The sequence below is a fragment of the Astatotilapia calliptera genome, chromosome 14 (assembly GCF_964374335.1).
Source record: "Astatotilapia calliptera chromosome 14, fAstCal68.1, whole genome shotgun sequence".
NCBI classification, from domain to species: Eukaryota; Metazoa; Chordata; class Actinopteri; order Cichliformes; family Cichlidae; genus Astatotilapia; species Astatotilapia calliptera.
Window position 1 is genome coordinate 4,759,976 of NC_137435.1, and position 21,105 is coordinate 4,781,080.

Below are 21,105 nucleotides of genomic sequence, written 5' to 3' on the forward strand. Positions count from 1 at the left end.
TGTTGCCTAAGGACTATTTTAACTCCTCGTTATGATTTGAGCACCATAATGCTGTCTACCTTCATATTTCCACAGAGATATTCTAACACAAACACTGCCCCTCTCTCCTCCACAGGGTCGGTACAAATAGTTGGTCTTGATGGGGAGTTTAAGAGCGGCAGAACGCAGCACTCTGAGACCATCTTCTCTCAAGATGTTGAATCTATAGGTGAGAGGAAGGAGTGAGACCCTGGTTATGGTGAATTTCGGAGACGCTGAAGGCTCAGCACTGACTCTTGTTTGTCTGTACAGTGTATTTTGATGACACGCTGTTGGCAGTGTGGCGTCATGGCTGGTTGAGGAGAGGAAAAGGTTTCACGGAAATGCTGGAGGAAATCACGGACCACAGGAAGACCCACAGACTCGTGCAGTCCGACAGGTACAGCACGTCCTCGCTTTGAATTTTCTGTGGATAAAAAAAGCACCTGCAGTCTAGACTGTACATAAAGGATGGATGCACCCTAAAGGCACAGCTCAGGGCAGACTGGATTCTACACTGACTCACAGGCGCCACCATGTGGTACAAATGAGCATAACAAGAAAGTACTGCCTGGACCTATTTTAACTGAACTTCAGTTGACGTGTGCGTACATGGATGTTTTGGAGTTCAAGTCCCATCCTGTTGATTTAACTTGCTTTCATTCAGTTTGAAAGGTTTTAAAGTATTATAAACGCAGTTACCTACAATAAGTACTTTATAAATTAAAGCATGCATTCTGCTTATTGGCCAGCAGGTGGTGAGTCTGAGTGTGTTGAAGCTGCTGCTAATTTAATTTGTAATTAATCAGTAAACACTTTCCTGATGTTTATCTTCTCAAATGGTAGTTTCAGGTCTTATTTAATAGAACTTGTGTTTTTTTTGTGCTGATCAGTGTTTGACACGTGACCTTTTCGCCGCAGGATGGTCCTTTTAGAAACTCATCAGAGCGAGGACCCGTCGGGGCTTTCCAACCTCTACGTCCTGGAGATCGCCGAGAACTACGTCATGCTGGCCTGACTCTCCCACACCCTGCTTCTACTGGGACTTAATACAAGAGAGAAAAGACACATTGGGCTTCGACATTTGGATCTGTCATCGTTAAGTTCGATGCGTATAGACGCCTCACTGCCCCAGTATTTTAATTTCTAACCAAAGGAGAGGTAATCTGTCAGAAACAGGTGATGCCATGATGCTGAAAGTTCATTCTGACCTAAGAAGATTTCTGTGTTGTAGCCTTTATCCCTCAACCTCGGGGAGTTTGCTCTTATTTATGCCATTTTCAACTTTGGTTTGTGCGATCCAGAACAAACCAGAGCATCCAGACAGCTGAGAAAACCCTGAAGGAAGGAAGGACCTCCTCTAACACTAAAGAGGAGGGGGGCATCCTTTGTTCTGCCACCGTATTGTTGATCAGAGCAGCAGCAGCTGCCTGAGGGGACTGACACACGGGGCCTCCTGAAGACGCCACAAACAAGCTGAAAGCACTGCTGCTGCTCGCGCTGTGTGTTTAGTGACTTGAGCCTGTATGTCACACTTTTTACTGCCGTTACAGTGTAATAAAATGAGTTAACACAACATGGAAAGCTTTGTTGATTTTGGAGGCGGGTGTTGGGGCGGATGTGTTGACGGAGGGCCACGGCATCTTTAACTGCAGTGATTTCTGTTCTGTGTATCACCGTCATTTGTGCCTGTGATTCTAAGGCAGAATCGTGGGTTTGTTTCAGCACTGACGGGACGCTTTTGCTTTATTTGCAGCATCTATCGCTACCTTTTCTCTCAGTTTATGGTAGAAACGTCTGGAAAGTAATGCAGTTAGGCTCCCAGGCATTCGATATTGCTTTCAAATAATTATCCCTCCTTCCACTTCCTTAACCTCTTATCTATTGAGGTGCGTTAGGGGGCCGAAGCCTATCCCAGCTATCATAGGGTGAGAGGTGAGCGTACAATCTGAACATTTCTCATCCTGTTCCTGCTGAGTCGGCACACACATATGCACATCTACATGTTTCTTCTGGAGAACATTTATCTGGGCTTACTGACTGCAGCAGGAGTCTTCACATAAACACGGGGAAGCTGTGGATGCATCAGCGTAATTTATCCTCTTTAAGAAAATTCCCTTTTATCACCCTCTTAAGTCTCTTAAGCCACGTTGTATTTCTGCAAGGACACAATATCCCCGGATGCCCCCAAACTTTTAAAACACGATCTTATATGAACATATGGCATAAAACACTCAAAGCATATGAGTAAATATAGGCTGTTAATGAAGAAGTACTCGACTACACTGCTCATGGCTTCAGATCGTTTAAGAAGCCTTCTCCTGTGTGCACACAGAGCCAGAGGAGGAGGTGCTGACTGAGAGCACAAATCCATGGTGCTCAGGCACGATAACGTTTTAGTTTGAATTCATAATTCTGATTCAGAATTTAGGAGTTATAAACAGACGCCGAGTGATGTTACAGCAGTTTTCCTTCATAATTCCTCCCATTCTTTCGTGTTTTTATTGGAGGGAACAAATACATCCTCTACATGCTGTCTCCGGTGTCCCTGCTTCATGTGGAATATTTCAAAGCCCTACAGCCGTAAATTATTTCAATTTGTTCCTCGCTGCCTTATGAAGAAGCTCAAGCCATTAGTGCCGGCACAGATTATATTTATTTTTCAGAAATCTATCAAACTGAGTCCAGTTAAGCGTGGATGGAGAACACAGTGATGGTGGTAATGAATGTATATTTATAGATTTACAGCAAACACACTGTCACTTCTATTAGCATCTTCATTTCAGGCCACTGGATTTGTGCATAACAAATCCTTCATTTTAATTAATTTATTCTGATCTGTAATTTTCTTTGTAATTTCAGCAGCTCAGTGTGAGCAGCGACAGCGTCAGGTTTCGGCACTTCTAATGAAGCCTCTCTGCTGGCACTAATCTTTTCCTAAAAAGACGCCGGAGTTATTCTCTGCTGAATTTAAAGGTGCTTCAGAAAAACTCTTGAGGTCCTTTATTCACTGAGGAGGGAGCGTCACACGTCACCGTCAAACATTTGGCTCATTCCAGGAAAACACTTAAGATACTTGATCACAGCCAAACATGGAATTTTGAATTTCATGGCATAAACTTGTTCAGTCTGCAGTGAAATATGAGTTACAAGATCATGTGCTAATTATATGTTATGATGTGAATTTCTTAGATATCTGGGCAGGCTTGTCCCACCCTGTGTCTGTGTGTAGTCAAAGCTAAACAACACAAAAGCATCGTTATTTTATACAAAAATTGCAGTTAAAGTTGAAGAGTGACAGGGTAGGAATGGGCTTAACAGGCATGGTTTTGAAAAAACAAAAAACAAAACCGTTATCTGAAGCCACCAAAGAGTTTCTAACAGTAAAAACATTAGAATAAAGGAATTATTCAGAGTAAATGCTGGAATTATACTATGCAATGAATGCCTTTCTTTCTTCATTACTAGCAACAAGCAATATTTTGTGGTGAAACCAATCATCTCCACCTCACACAGCCATGATTCTGCATAATGGGTACTTTTATTTATTTATTGCTCTCAGTATGCTTGTGCTGAAACCTTTGTACGGTTACTTCAGCAGGATTATGATTTTCATATGAAAGTGCTGATACATCTTTCACCCATTCTTACAAACGTCTGGGCACAAACGGTTGATGGGCCCAAGCCAACTTGATTTGACGGTCAGGCTCTTTTGGAATAACTAAAGGAAGCATACGGGACATACTTTATTTGCTAAACCATCTTGTGCTTGTTTCATTCACGTTGGAAATACTGAGCTGAGTTTGGTGGACACCTTCAGCAGCATATCGGAGAAACGGCAGGTGTAACACAGAAAAGTTTACTGTATTGTATGTGTGGTTTAAAGGGCAAGAATTTAAAATATGTAATTAAATTCAATGATTTTCCCTCTTTTGCTTGTGTCTTGGATGGGCACTCAGCCGTGCACTGGCCCCCTACCCAGAAGACCCAGTGGATAATCTGATGTTTCACCACTTTTAAATATAATTTTAAGTAGCAGTGCTACTTTTCATGTAACACACCTGTCAGCACATCATAAGTCTGAATTTATTTCTGATCAAATACTCAGATTTCCAGTGCGCCCCCTTATTCTCGCCCCCTCTGCCCACAAAAATCTTGGAAACGCCCGTGGTCCTGGCCGGTCCACTGGTTGTTAAGTGTTGGGGGTGGGGTGGTTGACTGAGGCTGACGGGGGCTGGATGTCCTCTCTTTGCCCCCCGACCACAGTGGGAGTGCGCAGTGCCAGGCCGGGCCAGCAGCAGCAGCTGACGCACCGTCACACGTACTTTACGCACGCTGGATGAAGGCAGGCAGAGACCCGGCGGAGGAGGATGCTAACACCGGCTCGGTGGGGCTGTCTCCGGGGGTTTATTTAGCAGGCAGTGGGGGTGCCGGTGTAAAATGCAGCGGGGCGGACGGGCTGTGCGGGTCGGCCTTGCTGAGCTCGGCTGCTGCGCCTCATGTTCGCCTCTCACGCATCTCTCCTAGGACTTGTGATTAGCGCGTTTTTGTTTCCAGGTCAGAATCTCCGTTTCCTGTGCGGCGTGTTTGTACTAAAATGGCCGGAGATGGCGGCGCTCTGAAGGATATCAATGAGATTAAGTCCCAGTTCCGGACCAGAGAGGGCTTCTACAAGCTGCTCACCCTCTCAGACTCGCTGCAGCGGGGCGGGCTGCCGCGGGGGCCGTCCGCCGGAGCCACGCTGGGGCCCGGGGCCGGACCGGGTCCGATACCCGGCGGAGGGGTCGGGCTGCTGCAGGGGCCCGGGGCTGCAGCCGCCGCCGCTGCCGCCTCTTCCTCCTCCAATGCCGCAGCCAACTCCTCCCCGGCTGGCTTCCTGCCGCCGGTCCGGGTCTCCATGGTGAAGCTGCAGCCCGAAGACCCGAGCGAGGAGTCGGAGCGGGTGTGCTTCAACATCGGCAGGGAGCTGTATTTCTACACGTACACCAACATCAAGAAGGTGAGGCTGGGGGCGAGTTTAGCCTGGCGTGCTAAGCTGCTAGTGTGATGCTGCTGCTTCGCATTTCGTCATCTTTTCAGGCTCTCCGAGCGGCTGCTGCTGCTGCTGCACCACCACCACAGCTTTCTGCTTGTTATGCAATGCAAAATGGAGCTGCTGCTCATTTGGCTGAATAGGTGGTGAGTGGCGCATCGTGCAAACGGATGCACAGTGTCAGAAGGAGCTGAAGGAGCAGGAAACGGCGAGAAGAAAGGCTCTGACGGCTCTCCATTCACTGCAGCCTTGCTGGGAGCTGAAGCCTGGTCCTTGGCTGGGGCTGCCTGCCAGCGCTCACAGCTGAAGGCTTGTAATTTGGAGGCACACTACGAGATCATTTACTTTCTGCAAAATGTTGCTTTTTAACAACAGAACAATCCAGATGAACCATCACAGGCTCTGCAGCCTCCCTGTCCCCTCATTTACAAGGCCATGTGTCAAAAATAGACTCCATCCAGAGTGGGCTGAATTTGACTATTTTAATCATATTATCTAAAGGGACCCTGCTGTGCTTCATATTTTTGTTACTAGAGCAGCTTTGCATGAATCATTGTTATTCATGTTATCCTAGGCCTTACTGCAGCCCCTCCTCTCTTCCTTTAAACCAGCTTTCTCATGATTGGCTGCCCCTCACAAACAGAAGGTTTGTGACTGCAGGTGGGCGGGGCTTCTGTGCATATAGGGAGCATGTTTAAAGTAGACCTTTTAGTTTTTCTTGTTTAGCATCATATTTTTATTCTTCAGCACTGCTAGGAGAGCTTTGCATGATTCCTATAATCCTTAGTTGTCTTATTCCTGGTATTGGTGCAGCTCCTCTGTTTGTCCTCTGTTGGAAACAAGACACCATCAAAGCCTGCTAGGAGTGACCCTTGACACTCTTGTCCAAACTGAGTGGTTTCTGCCATAGAACAGAATGACTGGGTTTGCATCAAGAGGTCAGTGAGGGTGTTCTGCCTGTGCAGCCACCTGGAAATCGTTCTAGTGGTGATCAGACACGTCTTTATAGATGTGTATGCTAAGGTGTCAAAGCTTGTCATCAAGGGGACAGGAGAGGTTGGTCAGATGTCGTCTTTATTGGGGAAAGTGTTAAAACGGCTTTCTTCTGATTGGCTGCCCCTCTCAAACAGAAGATTTAAACAGCAGGTGGGTGGAGCTGCTGTGTGCCTGATATGACCAGTGAGGCCCTCGGACACTCGCTATTGATTCCAAATAATTATTCTCGACTTTTCCCATTTTCTGCCGAATCAAAACAATTACAGAGCTGATTTTGTCCTCTGTCCTCTTTTGTGTTTGCCTTCCACACACGAGAGGCTGAGGGCACCGAGGTGGTGGTTCTGGTTCACATCAGGACGAGGTTATGTCTTTTGTTTGAGGATGTAATCTCATTAGATGCTCATGCAGCAGCTGTTCACCACTGAAACTTAATCATTTTGACCCTCAAGTGACTAAAATGTCCACGTGCGGTCATTTATAACCCTGTTATTCTTTTTTTAATGTGTATTTATGATGATCACAGCTACAGTTTCCTGTATCTAAGATGCATGCTTTTAGCTGTTATGTCTGTAAGTTTGGTTTTATGCAAACAAACATTGCCAACAAAATTACTTTTATTTCCATAAAACATATTGTTCTTAGTTTTAATAATGCATGTACTGCAGTATGCTCATATCATTTTAATATCAACATTTAAATAACACTAGCAGTGACTCCATAATACTTTGAGGAACAACAAATTCCAATGAAGTCGTCATAGTCGGGCGGATTTTAATCACTTGTTACTCCCGTTTTGTACTCGGACTGAACAAACATCTGGTTTGCACGTGTAGAATATTTCAAATATTTTGTACAGAAAGATCAAAATTTCTGCTGAAGGCAAAGTTGCTACTCTGAGCCTGTTATGTGTGGGTCACCGCAGAACGTCACAATGTAGCGATTCATGTTAGAAAACACACATTTGTACAAAGCTTTCTGTGATCTTTGACACACAAATGGACCAGTTCCTGAAAAAAGTTGTAGAAGTAGATGAATGGTAGGAAACATTTATACAAATAAAAATATCACAACACACATAAATGTATAAATGCCTCCTCAGGCTTAACTTTGACCACTGACAGGTGATTTTTCTCTTCATCATGACACTAAGGGTTTTAGTGACAAAAGACCACATTGTGATGGCTAAACAGCCGGGTCAGAGCATCTCCAAAGCCGCAGCCCTTGTGAGATGTTCCTGGTCCGCAGTGGGGAACCAGCGACAGAGTCACGGGCGGCCAAGGCTCACTGGAGCACAAGGGGAATGAAGGCTGGCCCGTGTGGACGACATATCCACAGACCACTCAGGGGCCCATGCTGACCCCCGTCCAGTGCCGAAAGCACAGAGAAGAGGCACGCAAGAACTAGACAGAAGCTCTGGAACAAGGTGGGACAATCTAATGGATCATGTTTTCTTTTACATCACGTGGACGGATGTGTTTTGCTTACCTGGGGAGCACCTGGCAGCAGGATGCACTGTGAGAAGAAGGCGAGCCAGCAGAGGCTTGTCGTGTGGATGTTACTTTGACACATACCACCTACCTTAGCATTGTTATAGATCTGGGGTGGGGAGCTCAAAGTCTCAGGGCCGTTGTCCTGCAAGTTTTACATATCACCCTGGGTCAACACACCTAACTCGAATGATTAGTTCATTACCAGCCTCTGAAGAACTTCAAGACATGTTGAGGAGGTAATTTAGCCATTTAAATCAGCTGTGCGGATCAAGGACACATCTAAATCCTGTGTGGCACCGTGAATGCATAAGTTATATTTCAGAACCCATTGAAGGAAAAGAGTGTTTTTGGCATGACAGAAAAAAAGAAAAGTATCATCGCTGAGGGTTTTCCCTGGAGCTGGATCTGCTTCCAGCCTGCAGCACCTCATGCTTCTTAATGAGAAACGCTAATAACCTGTTTAAAGAAACTACAGGACGCATGTAAACAGCTTCCCCTTCCCCAAAGCGACTCGAGTAGCTTAAGCCCGCTGATCTCCATTGGAGCAGCAGTTTAGTGCATGATGATGATGATCTCTCAAACACAACCTCCTCCAGAGCATTTTAGGTCTGCAGCGTAAGTTTTCACAGAAAGGGAGTCACCTCCATAACCCTGAAAACATTTAGTTACCTCTCTAAGCTGTAGATCTTTGCAGCCCTGCCCTGTTTAACGGGTTCTCTCTGTGGTTGGTGATTGTCGGTGAACACAGCGGCCCTGCACAGAAACTTTGCTCCTTCGCTGAGATGGCAAACCCTGATGTGAAAAACGTTCAAATCAAGCTCCACTGCAGCTGCCATGGAAACACTTCAACGTGTGATGATTGGATTGTCAAAAAAAAGAAAAGAAAGAAGGACAGAAACATAAGAATGGGCACAGAAGTGTGATGTTTGTTGTTTTGGTTCTCTGAATGTCGCTGAAACTTTCTCCTCGCTGTTGTCTGCAGGCTGTGGACCTCAGTAAGCCCATAGACAAGAGGATCTACAAGGGGACGCAGCCCACGTGTCACGACTTCAACCAGTACTCGGCCACAGCAGAGAGCGTAGCTCTCATCGTGGGTTTCTCAGCCGGGCAGGTCCAGTATCTCGACCCTATCAAGAAGGAAACCAGTAAACTCTTTAACGAGGAGGTAATAAATCTGTGTCTCGGCTTTAATCTGGGTTTGTTGCAGAGAGCCGACCTGGCAAACAGGCTTGTGGTGTGTGCAGATTATGTGGCAAATTAAAACAAAACAATATGTTCATCAGATCTCAGGGATATAATGAAGGGTGGAGGGCTGAGGCTGGTGTAGCTCTTAATTTTGCAGGACAAAATTATTTTTTTTGAATCAAGTTCAGTTTTTTTTAATTCACATGCAAAGAAACAAATCTGACCAGTCAGACCACTGCATTTGAGCCAAATCTCAGACATGCAGCTAAACGTTCTCTGGGTCAATTGGCTCTCTGAAGTGATTTCTCTGCATTCACAGATGTGGCCCCAACTCAGCTCACAACAGCTCAAACTGAGATCTTGAAATATGTAGGAAAAGCTGTCGTAATGTAGCTTCAGCTCCGGGATGAAACCACGAAACTGTCCCTGCTGCTGTGTTCTGATGAGAACTGGATGAGCCCAGCGTCTGTCTCTTCCTTTTCCTGTTTAGAAACATCAGAATCAGCTCATCATCGCTTGATCTCGACTTCATTTTTTTTCCTAACGTGCATATTTTTGAGGACACTTTCAGGGTGTATATACTTTACACGACAAATTTGCATCTGAAAAGTTCATAATTTCATGTCTGGTTTGTTTGTTTGTTTTTGCAATGTGCTTGGTATGTAAAGGCTTTTATGCTGAAAGAATGGCTGGGTGTATTTCCACCTTAGCCCATTTCCTGTATGTTTTCCTGCCTCTACTGTCAAAAAAATAAAAACTGGGGCGCACTGGCAACTGTGGCTACATGTAGCTTGCCGTCACCAGTGTGTGAATGTGTGTGTGAATGGGTGGATGACTGAATGTGGTGTAAAGCGCTTTGGGGTCCTTAGGGACTAAGTAAAGCGCTGTACAAATACGGACCATTTACCATTGAGTTATAAACCTTACAGCAGCGTTTTGATCAATAGATGCTTTAGATAGACAAGAAAACCATGTGTTCCAGTAATGCAACTGAGTTTTAAATGAGAGGCACAGCTGAATGTCATCGGTACACAGATGATAAAAAATGGCTTTAAAACTACGGAAGGCCAGGACTGCCATAATGAATTAATTAAATACACCATTAAATAATTAATTAAAATTGTAAATAATTAATTAAATAAATATTTGACACATTGAATTAGTTATTTATTTATTTCACATTTTAATTAATTATTATTATTATTAATTAATAAACTCAACAAAACCTAAAACTCATACTTTTCTAATGTCTTTCTCCACCCTTCCTTCCCTCTCACCTTCTCCGTCTGTCCCCACCTCCTTCCTCTTTCACAGAGGTTGATAGACAAATCCAAGGTAACGTGTCTAAAATGGCTTCCCAAGTCGGAGAACCTGTTCCTGGCCTCCCATGCCAGCGGTCACCTCTACCTCTACAACGTGGACCACCCGTGCGGCACCACGGCACCACAGTACTCTCTGTTGCGGCAGGGCGAAGGCTTCGCCGTTTATGCCTGCAAAACCAAGACGCCGCGCAACCCTCTGCTGCGGTGGGCCGTCGGGGAGGGAGGCCTCAACGAGTTTGCATTCTCCCCAGATGGCGTGCACGTGGCGTGCGTGGGCCAGGACGGATGCCTGCGTGTCTTCCACTTTGATTCGATGGAGCTTCAGGGCGTGATGAAGAGCTACTTTGGTGGGCTGCTCTGTGTGTCGTGGAGCCCAGATGGGAAATATCTCGCCACGGGAGGGGAGGATGATCTGGTTACTGTGTGGTCATTTGCAGAAAGCCGAGTGGTAGCGAGGGGGCACGGCCACAAGTCTTGGGTCAACGTGGTGGCATTCGATCCCTTCACGACTTCCCTGGAAGATGAGGAGCCTATGGAGCTCAGTGGCAGCGAGGAGGACCTCCACCAGGGGGCACAAAATAACTCCATGCACTTTGGGCGGGTTCGAACGAGCAGCACGTTATCCCGCCTTTCTCGGCACAGCTCGAAAGGCGGCGGCTCGGCATCGGTCACTTACCGATTTGGCTCGGTGGGGCAGGACACCCAGTTCTGTTTGTGGGACCTGACGGATGACGTGCTGTACCCGCGCCTGCCGCTGTCCCGCGCCTTTACTAACACTTTTGGGCCTTCGCTGTCCAACTCTGGCAGCGGGGGGATCAACAGCACCTCAGGTGGGGGAGGAAGTGGAGGTGTGGAGGGACATCATCACCCCCCGAACACTAACACCGGCACCTCCAACCCACCCACACTCCCTTTACCGCTTCCTCGCTCCCTTTCGCGCTCCAACTCTTTGCCCCACCCCGCTGTGGCGAACGCCTCCAAAGGCCAGGGCGCCTCAGAGGGCAGTGGGGGAGGAGGAGGAGGGGGAGGGAGCAGCGGTGGAGGAAACAGCACCCCCTTCAGCATCGGCCGCTTCGCCACTCTTTCCCTACAGGAGCGCAAGTCGGATAAGTCCGGCAGCAGCGGGGGCGTGGAGAAGGAGCACAAGCGGTACCACAGCCTGGGCAACATCAGCAAAAGCAACGACAAGATCAATGTGGCGCCGAGGAGCAACCGGCTGGACGCCGCCAAGGTGCTGGGCACTACGCTGTGCCCACGCATGCACGAAGTGCCGCTGCTGGAGCCGCTGGTCTGTAAGAAGATTGCACACGAGAGGCTGACGGTCCTGGTGTTCATGGATGACTGCATCATCACGGCCTGCCAAGAGGGCCTCATCTGTACCTGGGCACGGCCGGGGAAGGCGGTACGTCTCCTGTTAACATTTTTAAGTCATAGTTTTTCTCTCTAGTTGTTTAGTCTCGCAGTCGGTCTTAGATGTTAGAGAATAACTCGCTTCACATGTCTTCATAACTCCAGTCCAACATGGTTTTAATTTACAGTGCAGGGCAAAAACAGAGACTGTTCACAAAGATGGACTAAGCCATCATCACATCATCTTTTATTTTACAGGGTATCATCTAAGCCTTTAATCTGGTGTTTTAAAGCCAGATGGGACCATGTTTGGGTGAGACATCGAAGCTGCTGCAAAGAGTGAACAGCCCAGTTCATGCAGGCATTTCAGCCTCACTCTCGTCCTCATGAATTATGGCACATGCCACCAGGGACATGAAAAACTCAGAACAACCGAAGGCTCAATCAAGGACAGTGCACGCATTGATTTCCCAGTTGCAGATTTTCTACACCTGAAAGCAAACCCTACTTTATCATCTAATTTATTCTAAACAGGATTTAACCTCTTCAGAAGGTTGGAGCAAAGTGTCTTGAACCAATTTGTTAGTCTTAAAAGAGGACAGAGAAACACTGAGTGCTCGTGTATATTTCAAGAAAAGTTGTGATGTATTTCTGAGTAGCCCAAGTCTTGATGCACGCTCAATCTTTCAGGGAAGAAAATCCCAAAGGTTGATTCTGTTCGTCTGGACGTAGCGTTTTTGTGGGAGAAACGATTCGTCACTCATCCAGGTGACTTCTTCAGTCTCAGCTGACTGCAGGTTTCCCCAAATCTTATAAACAGTACATTTGCACAATAACTGAAGCTAGCACCACTGAATGACCAATGGGCTGGAAGGTCAGTTCCTTGATCATTAATATGCAAATTGTCATGATCATTGATCAACAACCACTGATCAATGGCCATGAGTACCATTCACAGAGAGTTGGGGAATGGCTGCAATCACAGCATTGTAAGATGGTGACAGATGTACCCTTAGGCCCCCTCCTTGATTCAGAGATGGTCTTTCCCTTTTCACGTAAATGGCCTCCTTGACTCCGCCCTCAAACCAGCGTTCCTCCCTGTCCAGGATGTTACATCCTCATCATTGAAAGAGTGTCCACTGGCCTGTAGGTGTAAATAGACTGCAGAGTCCTGACGAGGTGGCTCTTCTGTGTTGTGCCATCCGCTTCGCCAGAGGTTGTTTGGTTTCCCCGATGTATAAATCCTGGCAATCCTCTGTTTATGCCAGGGGACCTGATCCTTGGGGTGGACCAATTATTTATTTTTATTTTTTGTTCTGAAAAAATGAAGACGTCACCTGGATGAGCGCCACTCCCACTGAAACTGCTGCGTCCAGACGAACAGAATCAAGTTTTTGGGTAGCCCAAGTAGTGCTAAACACTTAAACAGTAGTATTTATGTGAAACACATTTGTCATTTTGCCTTCAGCACCAACCATTTTCTTGCATATTTTTCAGAGTTCAGTGGTTTGTTGGAGGTTGTTGAGGTAGCTCATCATCATTGGAGGCTGACTCCCGCCTCTCAGACATGCTTGTCTCATTATTATGTATAGAAGGAAACCTAGCATGGTGTTGCTATAGCAGTGGTGCCCAAAAATGTTCCAGAAGACACTAGCCCCGAGGAGCCTTATGAATTAGTGGAGGTTAGGCCGAACAGACACCTGGAGTCTAAATCTGTCTGTTCTCTGAACTTTAAGGAGCAGGTGTGTTATTAAAAAAGTTGAATGCTAAGAAGTGTGTACATTTGCTGCTGAGATCAAAGATTTGGCAAAGGCAAAAATTAAAAGTACAGTTTGAAAGCGCATCAGCTCTCATTGGAAAAAATTAACCATGCTGGATAGGTGCTCTGATATGGGCTGGGTATGTGGTAGAATAGAATAGCCCTTCATTGTCATTGTAAATACATCAGGAATAGTAAAGACATCAGGAATAAATGGCCAACAGAACAGATATATACTATAATATATTCAAAGCAAGAGAAAGGGAAGCAGTGCAAAAGGACTCTGTCTGAGTATTGAGTCCATGTGTGAGAGGCCTGAATGAAGAGGGTTACTCAGACCATGGCTCAGATTGGTGAGTTGGGTGGGCAGGTGTGGGGCGGGGGGTGTTTGTTAACAGTCCGAATGGCTCAGGGGAGGAAGCTGTTAGTGAGTCTGGAGGTGTGTACCTGATTGACCTGACCCCGCAGCAGGTCAAACAGGTGGTGGGGTTTTCTGAGATAGGTTTCGGCTTCACTTCCAGATCCTCCTAAGTCAGGGTCCTGCTGCCTGTCCTGTAGAGGTCTTTGCAGGTCTCCATGGATACGTCTCCCCAGACCGTCACTGACCCACCACCAAACTGGTCGTGCTGAGCGAACCTGCTCTCATCTGTATAAAGCACAACCTCCCATTTCTGGTATTCTATGGCAAATGCCAGTTTGGGCTACAAGGTGCTGGGCAGTGAGCACAGGGCCCACTAGAGGGCGTCGTGTCCTCAGGTCACCCTCATGAAGTCTGTTTCTGATTGCTTGGTCAGAGACATTTACAGCTCTGGCACTGCTCATGCTGTTCCTCCTTTCACTGAGGAGCAGATACTGGTCGTGCTGATGGCTTAAAGACCTTCTGTGGCCTGCCCAGCTTCATAAGCCTCTTTTCCATTAGTAGCTACTCGGATTGACTCCACGGATCGGCACTATTCGGCTCAGATTGATACTGATCAAATTCAGTACTACCTAATGTGGTTGTCGTCATATCATATCATATCATATTTCATCATATCAACGTGTCTGAGCGTCCCTCGACGTCATTAAAATGTGACACGAATGCTAAAAAGCAGTTGAACAAGAATATACTTGCTGTTGGGTCTGTGGCTTCGTCAAATTCGTGGGAACACTGTGTTGTTTTTTGTAGCCATTTTAAAAATGGCGGTTTTAATTTTCATGAACAACAGACTCTCGAGTGATGCTACTGACCAGCCAATTGGTGGCATGCAGTCTGACGATGTCGCAGTTTAGTACCTGCTTGGATCGCGTGGAAACCCGGCGAGCAGGTACCAGGTACTATGACCTAAACCCTGAAAACCGTGGTGAACTGTGCCGAGTTGATCCAAGTATTCTAATGGAAAAGGAGTTATAGAGTAGTTCATATAAGAAACTGGGACTGATGTGGAGGACCACATCAATAATCTAATAAAGAGATAAAATTAATATTGAACAGAATCGAGTTTAGCGTATTGATAAAACCCTTTAAACAGACACTGGGTCTGGTTTGCCCACTTATTTAATTATCAGTATAATTATGAACCAGGGTAAAGTTCGGTTTGAGTGCAGACAGGAGAGGATTTTCAGTGCGTCTAACTTTGTGTTTTTCTTCTTCTCCCATTCAGAACCTGACAGCACAGAACGGGAACTCTCCGAGCGGCACGGTGGTATAGCTGGAGGGGAAGCTTTGCACTCATCCCTCCATCCTTTCCCTCGTCGTCGTCGTCCTAATATGTCAGAATTTGGGGCCAACTACCAGAGACTATACCTGACCTACCACTGCAGTATTAACCCTCAGTATAACTCTCTGTACACGCCTTCACTCAGAGGTGGGAAACTCTTCCTGAAACACTCATTTAGGAAAACTTGGGAACAAATGACACATTGAATATAGCACTAAGCCACAGTAGACCATATCAGTATATGACAGAAGTATGTGGACACCCCTTTAGTTGTTTTGTTTGTTTGTTTTCTTTTACTGCTGCTTTTGTTTATTTTCTGAGGAATGTTTTAAAGCAGCGTGGAAACCAGCCAGACCTCGTTTAGGATCAACTGGAACTATGAAATCAGTGTTAGACGCCACTAATGTGTTGGAAAAGCTGTTGCAGCAGCAGAGTATGAGTCACATACGGGTGAAGTGTTCGGGTGTCCATGTATTTTTGACCATATGATGGACCTAAAAAGCCAGCCTTATTGTTGAAACATTCAAATTTCACAACCTGTTCTGCTGATCTGGACTATTCGAGCACGTCAGCTCTACCTGGTCCCATTTTCCACATGAATTTCTTCCACTGTAGCGAAGTGGAAGTTTTTTAAAATGGGCCATTTTAAAAAACATTTATCAATTGGTTTAAATTTGCCATCACTGATAAAGTATAAACTGGATGTGTCTCTTTGGGCAGCTTTATTTTTAGATTTCTCTGTGGAAGTCTCCTTCAGAGAGTCTAAAGGGTGACCGTTCAGGGAGCGAGCACAGATGATGTTTCTGTGGGTGAAATGCTCCTCCTTCAGAGTCCTCGGGATGTTACGGGGGCCTCTAAACCTGGTTCACACATTTCATGCTGCTCAGCTTCCTGGAAAAAAATGAAGATCATCATCCGTGGTCGTACTCCTCACTTGATGTGCTCCCATCTAGCCTGGACTCTGCAGACTCTTCCACTGAAAACTGCTCGTTTGTAGCCGGATTGATAGCTCTCATCAGATGTGTACGTTTGTAATCATTATTAGAAAACTTCCACTGAGTGATCTAAAACACGCAGCAAGCCTGGAGGCGGTACAGAGGTGCACAAGGAGACAGTCTTGAAGTGCAGATTAGCCAAAATTAAGTCCAGAAAGTTGGGAAGTTTTATTATTTAATGAGCTTTTTGTCCATGATGGAAGTGAGAAAAGTGTTTCTCAGGAAGAGTCCCCCCCCCCCCCTAAGTGGGACTGCGGTTTATTCCCACTGTTTCCGCCCTCTCTCCTCCGTGTCTCTCTGCAGAAAGACTGCTTTAACCGCGTTCTTCATCCTTCGGTCTGTAACCCCGAAGCAACAAAGGAGCTAACGGCAGGCCCTCCTCCATCGGACCCCTCCCTTTTTCCCCTTCATGCTAAAGACACTGCAAAAGCCACGGCCATTGTATGTATGTTATTTATTTTATCACAAGACTGTGTAGTAATTTATACTGTAAATAATGAAAATACTCTATAAATACACAGCGGACAAACGTGTAGGGACTCGGCAGCGATGATGAGGTGAAGACGAAGCAGGAAAGATTATTAATATATGAAGATCCTTCTATTGTACATACAAACGAGACGGTTATAAATCGAATGTCTGCTGTTTTAGGGAACATGAAGATGTCGATGTGTTTTTATTTTGTGTTATAGAGTTTCTCCCTGAAAGCAGTCTGGGTTTAATCTGATGTTTTTGGTGTCGGGGTGACCGACCCGACTCGAGCACAGAGAGCAATCATTTCAGCTGACTGTCCAAGCTAATCAGTCGAATCGTCACTAATCCTCATGCATCCTAATGAGTAACGTTGGCACCAACAAACGCACACTGTTGCACATTCCAAGCACACACACACACACGCACACACAGTCCCCCTCTTGGTGTAGCATCATGTATTCTGTGTTATGGACTCTCCTGTCGCACCTGAATTGCCTCTTGCAAGAATTTGCACATAAAATAAATCCACAGTTCATTGTTAGCTGCCACATTCAGGGGTGTACTTTCTGTTTATCGATCTGACTGAAGCGGCAAAACGGCTCCCATAACGCCCCCGACACTCACTGCACACGTTTAGTTGGAAGGAATTTAATAATTGCACATCTCCGTGATGAAGTTTGTTCCCTTTGCGTGACTGAATTTACTCTCGACTTGACTTTTCTGCCTTCCTATTCCTGACGATAGAAAAGAAAGCAAAAATCTGTCTGATTTTTCACTGTCGGCCATAAACCTGCCAAAAGCTGCGCCTGAAAGTTTAAACCACGTCTAAGACGGAAAGTTTCCCTCACATTTAGCATTCACTGAGTCCCGGGATCCAAAAGGACATCTGCATCTGGATTAAGGAGCTATACTTTCACAAAACCATCTAGACAATGTTTTTCTTTTGGTTCAGCTTGATTTGTATCTGTGAAAATGGAAAGCCAACGGGCAAATTTACCCCTCCGGGAATTTCAAAAATTCCTAGATCCCAGAAAATTCCAAATTGCTTGGGGATCAATTGAGCCAATCTTAAAACTTCCAATTATTAACATTTTTGCGAGTTTGAGTTTTTACTAAGTTTAACTGTCAGGCGTGTTATTAGTATTAAAATAATTCCTGGTTGAATCCTTGCACTTCCCTGTATGATACTCACATAACTTTCAAAAGTAGATTTTTATTGATATTTCCGATAAAGTACAGAGATGTGATTGTACGTCACTTTAGTTCTTCAGTTTTGCTGATCCAGATGGTGTGTAGTGAGGATACGTTTGAGCCCAGATTGTAATCCAGACATTTCTGGTAGTAACAATTTATAATCAGCTGATTTAGAGGCTACAGGACTGCACCTTAACCATCCTCCCCTCATAATCGGACTGTATTTCTGTTCACTCTGATGCTGTGTGCATGACTACTTAAAAATTTGCTAATTTTAGTATCTCGGAGTATTTAAAGCGACACAGTAGTAGTAGTTTCTGATTGGCTACGTCATAAAGACGCAATTTGAAGAGTGAATCCCTGGGTGGGTGGGGCTTCTCTGTCTGAGATGACCATATAAGGAATAGCCTCACTTGGTGACCTCATACAGAGCCAAGGGTAGAAAAAAAATAAACTGTTACTGAGTTTTTAGTTTACAGGGATTCCTACACATACACTGACCTCATAAATTGAACCTTTGTCCAGGTTTAATAAAAGCACCCAGCATTCTAACATTAGGTATATCACAGAAAAGAAGGAAAAGGAGAATAGCATTAATAGTTAACACTGAAACTTTGACTGATGCTTCTGTGTTGTAAACATGATACGTTTTTGCGATATCAGGGCCAGATGTTGCCAAGAATCAAATTAAACTGAAACGGCGTATTCATTAACAGGTTATTGGCCTGATTTATTCAAAACCAGGTGTCAGTATTCAGCGCCTTCCTGTGTTTGATCTTAAACTTGTTCTTACCTGTCTGCCTATAAATAGCTGAGCAAACGTCCCGCGCTGCAGGAGCCAAGGTTGCGCCCTTGGAGCCCCAGACAAACCGTCGGTTTCTTGGCTTTGCGTCTGAGTCGCCGTTGTCGCAGCATGTGAATTCATTCTTGTCGTCATAGCAACAGCACGCCCGAGGAGGGTATCTTCGAATGAGCATCGTGAGCTTGTGGAGTCGGTCTCGGCTTTAGGGCCAAATTAATGTCGCATCGCGACGTGCGAGGGGAAAATCTGGACCTTCACCTGAAACACTGATGAGAGCACAGATTATTTAAGAGGTTTAACTTCTCCAAAAACATCTTCAAACTAAGTATTTCACAGCCAGGTGTTTGTTTAGAGGTGAACTAAGCCTGCTTCACAATGCAGCATCAAAAACCTACCAAACTCCCTGGATACTCGAATATAGTCGGAGATTTGCCTTTGTCTCTATGGTTTGTAAAGGTTTTGGTTCTTTAAACTTGATGATTTTAGAGATCACAGTCTCTCTGTGTGTTTGTCCTCTGTTGCGCAGAATTAGTGTCAAATTTTATTGGAGAAGTACAATAAAGTCACAAGTTAAAACTCGTTTTAATGCAGCTTCAAGATTTCCTGTAACAACGCAGTGCCTCTGACGTCTCCTCGCAGTGTTTCCATCCATGACAAAGAGGCAAAAATGAATCCTGCACTGCAAGAGCTTATTTAGAAATCAGCACATTCTTGACTTGAACACTCACTGGGATAAAAGATAAAACATTCAGCAATAAGAGAGTCTTCAGTTCGTTTGAGAGCTGTCTTTTTAAAAAGCAGGATTTGGTTGCGTTTTTGTGCCGCATTAAGTGGAAGAAACGGTTTAAGCAGTGAGTGCTGACAGAGGTGACATTGGAGAGCAGCGTGAAAAATTTGAAATTTTTTGTTTTAGATTTGCAGCAACTGGTGTTTGTTTGAGGCGCTGAAATCAGAAAATTGAGTGTTGTTCACTGACCTCTGTTCATTTCTGTGTTCAGACTGTCTGCAGGCAGCAAAAGGAAAACAAACAGCCCTGAGTAAACAACATGTAACCCCCCACACACACTCTCACACACTCGCACACACTCACACGCTAAAATCCAGACTTGCAGACGTTCAGCACTGAGGGAACAAACGGCGTTCCACAAATCTTTTCATCAGGATGAAGAAAAGCAAGTCAAACCACTTTAATATGTCCGTGTTTTTCTCCCGTGTGCTTGTTAATGTTGAAATATGCATTCTTCATTAATCACCATACACACACGCACACACACGCACACACACACACACACTCTATGCCTGCTCTGATGGAAGTTAAAGCAGCTGAATGACGTCACTGTTTGTAAATGGAGATCTGTTATTAAAACGTGAAACCTGAACCTTCTGTTATCTGTTCTTCTCACTATAACAAGTCATATTAACATACTGAAAACAAGCCTGTGCTTTTTCATGTGGATTCATGAAGAGAGGGTTTAAATGTTTCTGTGCTTGAACTAAATATAGGCTCGAAGCATGAAGTGTAGCTGAGCTTTAGTAGCTCCAAGGACAGCTGGAGGGACCAAGATGGTAATTTTGCATCTTTAAGGCCTTTAAAGTCTTTTTTTTCTTTCCTTTTTTTTTAGCGTTTGGAAGATTTTTAAAAAAAAAAAGAAAGCTCCCAGATTAAAATCTTCTGCCCCCCATGTCCTAGAATAACAGGATTTAACAGCCTGCTTTTTGCACACAGACACTGGGAGTCTATGGAAACATCTGCAGAACACAACAGCTTACATATGAGGACAATATTGTGTTCGTGACGTTTAAAAGAACTCCTTATATCCTTGGATATAAGGAGTTCTTTTAAACGTCACGAACACTTTGTTTAACATTCCCAGAATCACCGCAGATCGAAGATACCCTGAACTATCTGTCTGGGGAAGTCTAGCCATCTTGTCTTTCTAACAAGGACATTGATATTCCCGGAGCTCCTCACACTCCTACGCATTAGCAGTAGAGAACTAAACCAGAGGTAAAGGACTCATTCATCGATGTTCACAGGAGTAAACTGGATCAATGTTAAATGTCTGAGCCTAATTGTATGCGTCATACTGCTATCAAGGGGTCAAAGGGTAATCCTTCGGTCTGCAAACCACTGAGTGGTTGCATTAGTCATCAGACCACTGCAGTGACATGTCACATACATGTCACTGCAATTGTCTTTTGTTCTTGTTTTATGTGTAAAAAGAAGCGCTGCTGAAGTTTCTATGTTATAAATTAGACATAGAGTCAAGGCTGACATGCTGTAGTAAAACAACTATTTCTTAGATGGAACGACAGATAAAATAGAAAAATATTGAAATCTAATGACTCCAGAGAGACAAACACCTGATTTTTGCAGTTGTATCGACTTTGAAAGATTGTTTCAATTATCTGCAACGCTAAAAGGTAAATCCACAAAAATAGGGCAAACACAGCAGAGTTCCCAGAGTTGTTCGCAGTAGCTTGTCATGCGTTCCAGCAGAAGTTAAACGCAACTGTGCTCAGATTTCACTTAAACACTAAATCGTTCACTCTTGTTGCTCAAGCCAGTGAGGAGGAAACTGAAAGTTGATGCCAGCAACGGAAGGAAAAAATCTGAGACGCACAGGAGGAAGATGAGGACGAGTTAGATTAGGAGTCCTTTCAGATGAAATGTGAGCAACTGTGCTAGACTTTGCTTTCAGTGGCAGTGCTAGTCTCTTAGATTTATTCTCATTTCACTTTGTTCTGAGTTAACATAATGTTTAAAGAAATAACAGGAACTCTCATG

General features: G+C 44.9%; 2 protein-coding genes across 3 annotated transcripts in view; both read left to right on the forward strand.

The window, feature by feature from the left end:
• The window catches only part of map4k1 (mitogen-activated protein kinase kinase kinase kinase 1), a 50,700-nt gene extending 49,106 nt beyond the window's left edge, over positions 1–1,594 (forward strand). For both annotated transcript variants that reach the window (XM_026192793.2, XM_026192795.2), the window contains 3 exons: positions 116–208; positions 292–418; positions 940–1,594. In XM_026192793.2, the coding sequence (XP_026048578.1) occupies positions 116–208; positions 292–418; positions 940–1,036 (317 nt within the window). In that variant the 3' untranslated portion in view covers positions 1,037–1,594. The remainder of the gene's footprint in view (positions 1–115; positions 209–291; positions 419–939) is intronic.
• A 2,616-nt stretch (positions 1,595–4,210) lies between these two features.
• LOC113036367 (WD repeat-containing protein 20) lies at positions 4,211–19,696 on the forward strand. Its single transcript, XM_026192687.2, has 4 exons — positions 4,211–5,017; positions 8,519–8,701; positions 10,036–11,445; positions 14,796–19,696. The coding sequence occupies exons 1-4, from the start codon at positions 4,616–4,618 to the stop codon at positions 14,841–14,843; spliced, it is 2,043 nt and encodes a 680-aa protein (XP_026048472.2). The 5' UTR covers positions 4,211–4,615; the 3' UTR covers positions 14,844–19,696.
• The last annotated feature ends 1,409 nt before the right edge of the window (positions 19,697–21,105 follow it).

Excerpts from the sequence above, each read along its gene's own strand:
- LOC113036367 (XM_026192687.2), top strand. The coding sequence starts at position 4,616 with ATGGCCGGAGATGGCGGCGCTCTGAAGGATATCAATGAGATTAAGTCC. Across the intron at positions 5,018-8,518 it reads CGTACACCAACATCAAGAAG|GCTGTGGACCTCAGTAAGCC; the intron begins GTGAGGCTGGGG and ends TGTTGTCTGCAG. Across the intron at positions 8,702-10,035 it reads GTAAACTCTTTAACGAGGAG|AGGTTGATAGACAAATCCAA; the intron begins GTAATAAATCTG and ends CCTCTTTCACAG.